This window comes from Nilaparvata lugens, chromosome 3, assembly GCF_014356525.2.
Source record: "Nilaparvata lugens isolate BPH chromosome 3, ASM1435652v1, whole genome shotgun sequence".
NCBI lineage: Eukaryota > Metazoa > Arthropoda > Insecta > Hemiptera > Delphacidae > Nilaparvata > Nilaparvata lugens.
The window spans coordinates 17636727-17648561 of NC_052506.1; the positions used below are offsets into that span (position 1 = coordinate 17636727).

Here is an 11835-nt window from a genome sequence, read left to right on the forward strand (position 1 = left end):
CAATAAAATAAACAATAAACAAGCTCTCATAATATTAAGAATACGGTAATGAATATAAAGTGATCAATTCAATTAATCAAAGCCCTGATATTTCTAAAGCGTTGTTTGCCATTACAGTTGATTATTTACTAATGCCAGTTATTTCAAGTTGAAAAATGATTGATGGCGTGAATTCATTTACCACAAAAATACACAAATTCCAGTCTAGAATCGGTCCAGGTAACAAATAGGACGCTATATGGACATAAGTTTGACATCCAATATATTTTGACGATTGAGAGATATAACTTACAGGAAGTAGTTTTCATTGGAGCCTCCAACGGGGTCTCGGTTGTGGAGCTGGTTTATTTGAACTGCTTCATCGAGAGCCGCCATTACGAAGTCCCTCACACCATCCAACGGAAACTGAGGACTGTACAAGCTCCTGATGTTGTCCACTACTTCTCTGAATTCGACAAAAAACAAGTAACATAATTATTTGAAAGATCTCAGAAAATCCATACAATGAGAGAAAATCAGTTACATGTAAATAAGGAATCGTACAAGATAGAGCAGAAACAAAAAACTGAACGACACTAGTTTTGAATATTTATAACTTGATATTGTGAATTCTTTTACTCGTCAATATATAAAAAAACACTTGAATTTCCTCTAAAACTGTCGACATTGAAAAAATCGTTTTTCTAATAAAAAACTCAATTGAGCAAAGTACGGTACTCGTTTGTGGTAATAAGAGGTTATGTGTTTCCATTCCTACTCATCTCATCATATTTAATATGATTTTTGATAAGCATCAGGTATTAATCGATAGCTCGATAGATGATAACTTGTGTAGGTATGTGTGGAAAGGTGACCACTTTTGTATTGTTGTAATCAATAAAATGTGAACTAAATCTGTGAGTTTAATGTGATATAGATATTATGGTGATTTTAATGTAGGATAGAATCATGGTTATGTAGATGTAGAGCCTACATGATGGAATGCAATAGAATATATTAGGCGGAAAGGGACTTTCAAGTCCTCTCAATCATTCAAAATTGACAATACGCTAAATACAACAAAAATGATGCAATATTACATAAATACTTGAGAATATACGAAATATGTACATAAAGTGGAGATCTATCTATTGATTAAAAGTACATACAGAATGTGTGTGAGTGATGGATGAAATTTCATATACGTTTCAAATAGTAAATTCCATTCCAAGAAATATTCTACAGTATTTTTTGTCGAGAGAGAAAATGGTACTCAATGATAGAGTGAACTTTACAGAACTGTACCACCTCATTATATTTTCATGTTATAGTAGACATTCAATAAGCACATTTTTTTGAAAATTAAGTGTATGGTTAATCAGTTTTTCTGGTTGAATGTAAATATTGTATGAGTGCAATAGAATCTATTGCTCTTATAATTTTGCAAGACGTAGTATAAATACAGAAAGCTACCAAATGTGTTAGTATTGTAAGAAATTCCGTTAAACTTCAACTATACTGAATACCAGATTACAAATCTGATGCATACTCTTTATAAAACAAACAAACAAATGCGACAAAGTTATGACTGATGAATAATATGTATACCTGTCACGAACAATTCTCAAATTTCTATTAAAATGTATGACTATCTAAAATGTTACAGTTATTTCTGAGTATTTTGTATGGACAAGTGTTAACGATACAAATAGTTTATAATGTAAAAAACATGTTCACAACAAACGTATAACAACTCATTTACCGTACATACTGTTAAAAAGTTATTCAATGAACTATGAAACGAGTGTCTAATTAACAAAATGTACAACACAGGCTTATGATTCAATAATATACATACATTTAAAAATAAGATAATTGGACAATTACGCTGTAGTAATGATTCAAACATTCTTACTATTAAAATGGAATTTCATATTGAATGAATATACATTTTCATATAAGGTTACTCTAATATTCTACATTCAGTTCAGAGATATTATTTCAATATGAATAGAAAAAGCTATAAGTTAACGAAAATTTGAAAAAAAATATTATGGAAAGTGAGAATCGAAGGATGTAGAATAGTATCCATATCACTCTCTTTCGATTTTGTAATTTAGACATATTTCTTTCATGTTTACAAATCTTCATTTGCGATATTAACGGATTTAATTTGAAATTGGATGGTTAAGATATAATTAATTATACAATCGATCAAAAAATATGAATCAATCATATATTAAAATATAATCATAGCCTACGCTAACAAATCATAAAAATAAGTTCAAAAAATAATAAAAGCATTCCATGTTCATTGATATTGAAAAGTTATTACTCTGTAACAAATCTGTGAGATAGAAACTCAGCACGATCCTTCAAAGCATAAAGACTTACCCAGGGGACGGTGCATCACTGTGAACAAAATGGATTGAATCAACAACAAAATCTCAAACTATAATAGAGTCTCAATTCTATGTTCATGTTGAAGCATGTATGTATACCAGAAAATAGCACTACAAAACTAACAAACTTGAGCCTCACTACAAAAAAATGATAATAAGCGGTGCAATGAATATAAAATAACTACCTCAGTGTTTGTATGAATTGTACGCTCAAGTGTACTGCAGTCACTGTATACAGTAATAATTGTGAAGAGTACTAGTTATTAGAAAATCGACTACTCCAGCAATTCATGATTCGGTATGGTAATGGGATAGCAGGTTTAGGATTATGTAGGAATGATAAGCCCACATAAAATAAACTAAGTATGCAAGGCTATATTACTATAACGTTTAAATGTCGATACAATGAAAGAAATGTAATAAAATAAAGTGATAAAAATGATGGACTAAAGCAACAAAATAAATGTGAATAACAGAAAATCGATGGGATTGGCAAGAGGAGGAAAATTTGAATATAATTTGATAAATGGGTATTTGCGGGTGGATTCTATGGTATTAATCAGGTCAATCGAGCCAATCAATTTCAATAATCAAACAAAAAACTAGTAAGCTCATGGGGTATGAGGACTCGCTCAAAATACGATTAATATTCTGTCAGCTGCTTTATTAAAATATCCAGTTGGATTTTGTTTATTGCGGATGATGCCCACTTGAGCTTTTTGCTTGTGCGTGGGTAATGGAAAGTGCGAGGGTGAATAATTATGAGATGATCAGACGTCCATGCCTATTCGATGGGATTCGGCGAGATTCGAACCCGCGACCAGGTAGCACTAGCGGACTGAAGGGTGCAACGCCCTAGTCAACTCGGCTATACTGGCTGACTAAGAATTGATTTACAATATTCTATATGACTCGCATGATTATTTCTCCTCGTGATTATTGATTCTATCTATGTCAGATAGCGCGACTCGAGCGCAAATCAAAAGTAGGAAATCACTAAGCTCGTTCAATAATTATTAAATGTAACATGTTTTGAAAGAGTATTGAAACAGATAAAAAATATCTATTGTCAATAGCAAGAGTAATTTTATGAGATGTACATCAAGGAGTTTATGGTGTAATTTCGATCCATTGTCAAATTCCTCTTTGAATATTCGTGATCTAATCTAAAACATTTTAAGAAGAGACGTTTTGACAAGTATAAGGATGACTGTTAGTGATGATATTAAAAATAATGAATGAAGTCTACTATGAAAAAACAATGAAAAATGATATCGAATATTGTATGACAGTGTAATCGAATTTTACTTACTGATAACGGAGGTTTGGATTTATATAGGTAAAGACTGGAGTTCGCGGTACTTCAAGATGAATAATATCGAATAACATAGGAGATGATTAGAGTAAAAAAGCATTCTACTTACGCCTTATCAGTCATCTTCATTGTGGGTAGCACAGATTCTGTTTTCAAGGACCTTAGACTGTGACACATCTCTGGATCTTCATATAAATCTCTCAATTCTTGACCAATCGGTATAATAAATTCATTTTTGCATACTTCCCTGAAACATTACAACAGAGCATCAAATTAATGTTAATGATCCTAATATAGAATTGAATTCTTCAAGTTGAATTCACTAATGATAAAAATTAAGAGAGGTTTTAAAGCAAATAAGGACTTGGATTGTTTGAATCTTTCAATCAAGAATATCGCGTGAGGCCCATTTGTACCATGTACGTTTCACTAAACTGGGTTTACATGAGGATATGATTGCATTATTTATTAAAATGTGTTACATTCCGGGTTCACACCAACTGATCAATCTAGGCCCAATAGTGTATTCTATAACACGTATTTTATTCTAATAGTGTTGTTGTAGTGTATTTTGTTGATTTTTTTATTAAATTTGATGCTGATCTAGGTTTGCTAGAAGATATGGTTGCATTAAATTATATTATAATTTGAATTTGTTACATTCTGGGTTAAAACAAACAGTTCATCAATCTCCATTCAAACGTAGATGGTGCATGTGGGTGTAAGCATAGCCACATCTAATACACTGTATTAAGGCCCCTGAGCTTAATACCAGATATATTACTCACATTTCTAGTTTAAACCATCAGCTGATCCAACTGTAGTACATGATAATGAATGCTATCATAGCTTTATTCAATCTTTTTCTCTCGCAAAAACACACTTTTCGAATAAAAACTTGATGTTTTTCCCTTACAAGACTAATTACTGACAGCTAATTAGAGCTGTATTTCTTATTTCAATAACTTAATACGAATCATCAAAGTTGTAAACATCTTTTTGAAACACTCTATATGTAAACTACAGCGGTTTGACTTGGATTCAAATTATTAGTAGTATAGTATACAACTGGAATATTAAAGCCAACAGTATTTTAATAAGTGTAGTACTGTGGCAAATATCTCACATCGTGTAGGCATGCGACTCGAGATGCAGTGCAATGAGGAGGTCGTAGAATCCCTGGCGCAAGGGACCCGACATGTAGTCGGAGCGAATGGCGTACAACAGCTGTTTCTCGTCAACGTGCGCACAAAGGGTATGCGCAGCACGGTAGTTCGACTGGAAGCACAGAGCTGCGTACAGAGTTAGCGTGTGTGCGTGGAATCTGCAAACACATCAATCAATTTCATTACATTCTTCAAATTATTAAAAATTGTCACATCATTAATAATACTAGCATCATCGTGTTAAATAATTATCAACAAAATTATCAATCACCTTTTGTTTTCATGTGATAAAATGTAATAGTAATGCTCATACGGAGCAGGTGGATCTAAATGGAATCGACAATAACGTAAAACAATAAGGAGATGAATTATAATACAAATGTTTTCATTCATGATGATGTCATGAATGGAGAGAAGAGATGATGTTGAGTGAAAGATGAAATAGAAGTCAAGTGTGGTTATGAAACTTGAGTGTACTTTAATCTATACTAAGTACTACTTCTTTTATTATGGAGTTCTACATATTTAACAGAGATACTACAAATAAGATGAGTGAATTCAGATCAATAATGATATTTCATTATGACGTGGAAGCACAGTGTCTAGACTACAACCGTTTATTATATTTTTATAATACAACAAATGATATAAGTGAATTTAAATAATGATTTCCATATAAAACAAGATTGTTAAGTTCTACGAAAATAGTGAATTTGAAATAGGATACTTACGATAGCAACTTTTCCATTTCAATCAATTCCAAAATATCAATGCTGCGGTCTTCTTCGGGAATGTGCAGTGCCAACATGGACATTGGATCTTCACACAGCATACTCCAGCCACGAATATCAGATAGCTTCAAAGCATGTACTTGGAGTGACACGTTGGGTACTCTAGCCCATTGGTGCGGTTTCAGGCACTGCACTTTCAAACGTGGTGGAAACTGGAAAACATTATTACGATATACGAGTTAATTTTAACATAAAATTCAATGGATAAATTGTAAAAACAATTTTTGGATTCCAAAATAATACAAGAGTAACCACATTTCTGTAAATATGGTATCTATAAAGTCTTCATTACCAGAGTCATAATAATTATTATTTGGAGGGTTTTATTAGTTATATATATATGGTTCAATTAGGAGAAAGAGTTCGGCTGACATTACGCCGCTGCAATTGCAACATTTTTTCGTGACTGAACCATCTATATGAGCCTACATGCCATTCTTTTCTAACATCTTCGGCCCAATTGTCAACATTGACTTGCTAAAGCCAGAAGCACGATTCTGGTCACTTTTTACTTGAAAATAAGATACGATATAAATATTTCTTATCTATTCAGTAGAAGGACTTTGATAGGTTCAAAGATTTGTAATATTACCAAACTTTTTCAGTGAACTTTTACACTTCATAATGACTATAGTAAAAACATTATTATAATATCATATTGGTTGATATTGGTTAATGTAAAATGAAAATCAGTAGAGATAAATGTTTATGAAATGTTTATGTTAGTATCCCTCTATGTTAAAAATATTTTGAAGTTCAGTGTTTTGAAAGAGGCACATTTTTTAAACTGGAGAATACGTTTATGGAACTTTTTGTGTAGTTGAGAAGTTGATATTGTGGTAATTATTCATATTGAATGAAAAAGACTAAGAAATTGTCAAAAACCACAGATTTATTTATACTTATTGATATAATAAATCTGTGGTTTTTGACAATTTCTTAGTCTTTTTCATTCAATACGTTTATGGAAGTTGACTACTCACCTGAGGATTGACATGACGTTCAGAATTTTGCAAAACTGCTGCAGAAAGAGGCAAAGTAGTTGAGGTTCGTCCCAGTTCAATTTGGAGGATTTCTTTACTTGTTGCTTCCACAAATATGGCTGGAAATAGTTTTGTTTCCGGCTCCATCTAGAAATATAATCGTAAGTTATTAGGTGAGAAATCAGAGAAGCTGATAACATAATTGAAATTGAATCACTGGGATGAAAAACGCTCACAGTTTCAATCATGTGCTGAAAGTAAGTCGTTACATTTTGATATTTCAAGACTACCTATTTCAAATTAAATAGATATTTTCATTCAAACTTATTCGGGATCTTTCATATAGCTCACTTCCATTATAGACCCTATGTAACCGAAGATTCATAATGGTATTTATACTTCAAGGTTTCAAGTAATTGGATTTTTGTTATGATGCAGTCGATTAATTGTACGATAGTAATGAAGTGACGGTCTGACGGATGATACAAATATCAGATGGAATGGCCAACTAGCCCAAAAGATCAGTCGAGCGACAGTCAAGCTGACCAAATTTTCGACGCTCCAACTACTAGGCTACGCCGGCATGCCAGTATAAACGGAAATCTAGAGTTAGATCTTAGTTGATAGTGAGGCATCAGGTTTTTATATCTTAAACTGTAAATCATATCATATTATCGCTATTTGATAGATCAATAACTACCAAATTATCTAGTCTAGAATCAGGAAAAGAATCAAATCGCCATTTCTCTAGCACTTTACCTTGAATCTGTGGCTGGTCTCTTTTCCTTCACAAGTGAAAGTGATGTAGCCGGTGGCAGCATCCACAAAACAGCCAATGAACATTCCCTGAGAAGCTCCTTTTCCCGACGAATCATTTGTAACTTCATTGAAAAGTTCATCAGATCTTACCATGTAACAGCTCTGCCTATCAACACTGCAATAAATCCGAGGACAATTGTTTAGTTCACAGAATACTGTATGTAAAGTAAACATAATAAAGTTAAAATTCCACGAGAAATCACGGATATAATATATGATGTTAATTATCTTATTATATGTATAATTGAAATTTCATTTATTTTTTCCAGAGCAAATCAATAAATACAATTATTTAGTTCATGAAGAAGCCATTCAGAAGTAGGCTGGAAATTTAAATTTACTTTCTATTCATTCTATTAAGAATGAGATAAATGTAAGAAGTACTCAGTTTACAAATTATTTTTCTGTGACATCTACAAAGTTATAAATGTAAGGTCGTTCCTCGTACTGTTCTCATGCAATGAATCCGAACTTGAAACTGAAAATTCATCTTACAGTATAATTTGAGAATTGTACGAGAGAAAACATGGACTTATGTTATCTATATATATAAAATCGAAATGGCACTCACTCACAGAACTAAAAATCTACCGGACCAAAAACGTTCAAATTTGGTAGATATGTTCAGTTGGCCCTTTAGAGGCACACTAAGAACGGATTTGGAAAAATTTCCAAAGATACGCCCAAAATCTGCGTTTTTCCAGCGTTTTCTCAGCTTTATCGAGAACAAATGAACAGAAAATGTTCAAATTTAGTACAGAAGCTCAGCTAGGGTGTAATAATGTTCTGTTAGAAGGAATTCGCAATAACGTCAAAGATACGCCCAAAATTAGCGTTTTTCCAGCGTTTTTTGCTTTTTATAAGATTTATCGAGAACAAATGAACAGAAATTGTTCAAATTCAGTAAAGAAGCTAAGCTAGGGTGTGTGTAATAATGTTGTGTTATAAGGAATTTGAAAAACACCAAAGATACGCCCAAAATTAGCGTTTCTTGCGTTTTCTCAGTTCTTTCATCAAGTAATAGACAGAAAATGTTCAAATTTGGTACAGAGGTTTAGCTAGGGTCTTAAAATTTTGTGATGAGGTGATTTTAATATTTGATCAAAGATACGCCCAAAATCAGCGTTTTTACAACGTTTTTCTCAGCTTTTCTGCGTTTTTCTCAGTACTTTGACTTTCTGATGGAATGAAGCATGCTCAAATGGAAAATGCAGGTGAGCGAAGCGAGCCCGCTGATATCATTTTAAAAAATCATAAAAAAAAATTGTTACATTAATTCTTATCCATCTAACAATTTTGGGAGTTTCGTGCATTAGTTTCAATGTCTTGTGTGAAACGCCAACAGAAAAATATTGAAAAGGAATAATAGGAGTGCTTCCACCAATTAAAATTGAAGAAGCTTACCTCTCATTGACTCGACTGAACTCGTCAAGTGTGTGAACCGTGACTTTTCTGACTTTGGACTGGTTGAACTCATTGGCGAAAAAGTGGTACTGAGTTGTGACCCAGCCGACATACACATGAGTGGGGTCTTGACCGGGGAAAATGCGCACACCATAGAAATATTCATTGATCAACTTGAGGCATTCGCCATCGAATATTTCATTGCCAACCGATTCTATTCCACTGCCAGAGAGAGGCGCTCCAGTCATCTGCTTCGGCATGTTGGATCGCTCTGGTATGGTCGGAGGAATCACCTTCATGTCCGGCTGTAAAACGTGATATCATTCTTCAGATGAAATTATTCCTACAAAATTGCTAATAACAAGAGAAATTATTAAATAAAACACTGGAATACTAGCTAATCAATTTTATGTGTTTTTTGAGTAAATTAAGAAATATTGTAATTAATTGTGATGACTAGATATTTCAATGAGTTATCTTTACTGAAAGATTATTACGTTTAAATTGGAAGCTTTTGAAGCAAAATCCAAGCTATTACAAAGTTTTCTGTATTCTCCATCATTATACTACTTACTGGATTGATGTATGCATATGAAATATTACATATTCTTCAATGTAAAGTTCCATTACGAGCTGTTACATAATACTTTTACTTAGTCTTAATTAATTTCGCCTAATTTAAACTGATATGAAGTTAAAAAAGTGTTCAAAGTGAAATTTGCATTTGAACTATTAAAAGAGGTCTATCATTCTGCCTGATATTGAATATTATTAATTTGCTATCCCTTGAAAGAGAATATAATATTTTATATTCATTATTCATTTATACAGGTCTACTTGATAATTTAATTATATAGAATCCAAAACAATATATTGTCATAAATTTTGACACTTGATAGTTGCGTGATTGGGCGAAACCGGTCATGTCATCAGAGAAAATGAAAGGGTACTATAATCACTATAGTGATTCTAAACAATATTTTTTTATTCCATACCGTATCTATAATAATTTTGGATTTGTCAGAAAATTATTGGGAATCACTGTATCAATTTATTTCTATTTGGAAGTAACCTTGAAAAATAAAAAAATAGAATGCAATTGGAGCTAGTCCAACTACTGTTGAGACCTCGAGCTCAGAACATGACTTTGAGAGATGTGTAACACTGAAACAGATATCAGGAATCTAATTGAGAAAACAAATTTCGTTGATGAAATTTCACGGTTTAATTGATGGGGAGGCGAACTTACCGCTGTAACTTTGACAGTGGGTGTCCTCATCATGTGCTGAGGTTGCATTCTGCCCATCTGTCCTCGATCAGCTTCCATCATCGAATTCGGTTCTGGACTTTTTGCCTTCTTCGATCTTTCATTGCTGGCTTCACGTTTGCGTGAGAAGAACCTTCAACAAAAATACATTTCATTAGAAATGCAGAGCGATAAATTAGTTCAATGTGTATAATAAATGATTTGTACCTATGTAAATAAATGAATTGATTAGTTAATTATTGAAAAATCGAATCATCAATTGAAACTGCAAAGCATTACCCCAAAAGTTTAAGAAACACTTCAATTTGGCCCATCCACTGAACATTATTATTTTAACATGTGTAAGTAAAAAAATCATGATACTTTGCTAAGAAACACTTCAATTAGACCCATCCAATAAATATTATTATTTTAATATTTATTTGCCTTTGAAAAAAATCATGATACGTTGCTTTATCATACTGGTTGTGGCATTTCTTGCAATTTGAAGAAAATATTCTATTGACAATATCTATTTAATTGAAAATAGATAAAATTTGAACCTTCCTCTTTTGAACAATGCTTTCTCTTTCAATTGACAGATTACATGGTCATTGAGTAGAACATTTCAGATGAATATAGTTGGTATTTCACATGGTGAAGTTTATTAATTTGATGAAACAATTAATTTCAGGAATGAAGCTGTTTCAAGAAAAATTTTACCCAACTATCAATGATAGTTTGTTTTTAAATTAAGCATCCACATTAGAAATTACAACATGAGCAAAGATTCACCTGAACGGAGAGCGCCCTCTTTTCTTCTTGTCGTCCTTATCATTTTGCAAATCAGCATTGTATCTATTGAGATCCAGCTCACTGGTAGACCTGTTCATTTTACCTGGGAATCGAGAATAAAAAGTGATTTATCCAACAATATCAACACAAAACAAGTTGAAATCTAACTCAATCGTCTGATTTGTAATAATTGCAAGTACCCAACACTATAATGGGTAAGCCATTATACGGAGAAAGTTGAATTAGAAAAGGTGGATTCAAAAAGATCACCGGTTTTGATTTTCCAAATTGAGAATTTATAATAATGAAAAACAAAAGTTCATCTAAACTGTAGATGCATGAAATGTATGCATCCTCCTCTACTGTGCTGGCAGGTAATAACTCTTTCCATAAAATTATAAGTTTTGTCAATGGTTTTTTACTCATTTAATATTTATGCTTATTTAAAACTTTATTCAATGTTAGCATATTTTCCAGTTTTAGAAAACTGAAATTCATCATGAAAAATGTTCTGAGATACTTACAATTTACTATACTCAAACAGTATTATTAATACTCACTCACTTTGTTCTAAAGATCCATTAATCATGGGCATATCCTCATTTCTGGACAGTGATCCTTTCCTAGGGGGTCTTGACGGATGCCGACCCATCTTACCCTTCGGGGTCGGTGTACTCTGTGGAGGCATCATCATCTCATCTGCCTCCACGGCATCCTCTGAATAGCCTCTATGTAGACCTATCACAAAATTATAACATTTCTCACATCAAAACAATAATGAAGAATACCGTCGTTTATAAGAGAGTTAATATTCAGGGACATTTCATATACAATCTATACTAAAGATTTATTTTTCAAATGATTATTATCAATTAATAAAATAAACATCCAACTGAGAAAAAAATAAGTATAAATTTACCCGTGTCCAATAATTA

The 11835-nt window shown here is 32.5% G+C and overlaps 1 protein-coding gene across 1 annotated transcript in view; it reads right to left on the bottom strand.

Moving 5' to 3' along the window:
- The window catches only part of LOC111058307 (ryanodine receptor), a 149015-nt gene that overhangs the window by 71478 nt on the left and 65702 nt on the right, over positions 1–11835 (bottom strand). Inside the window, exons 31-41 of the mRNA XM_039422722.1 lie at positions 11465–11638; positions 10901–11003; positions 10109–10259; positions 8860–9164; positions 7396–7570; positions 6637–6783; positions 5594–5805; positions 4823–5020; positions 3806–3943; positions 2374–2391; positions 293–445 (exon numbers count right to left, since the gene is read on the bottom strand). Coding sequence (XP_039278656.1) covers positions 293–445; positions 2374–2391; positions 3806–3943; positions 4823–5020; positions 5594–5805; positions 6637–6783; positions 7396–7570; positions 8860–9164; positions 10109–10259; positions 10901–11003; positions 11465–11638 — 1774 coding nt within the window. The remainder of the gene's footprint in view (positions 1–292; positions 446–2373; positions 2392–3805; positions 3944–4822; positions 5021–5593; positions 5806–6636; positions 6784–7395; positions 7571–8859; positions 9165–10108; positions 10260–10900; positions 11004–11464; positions 11639–11835) is intronic.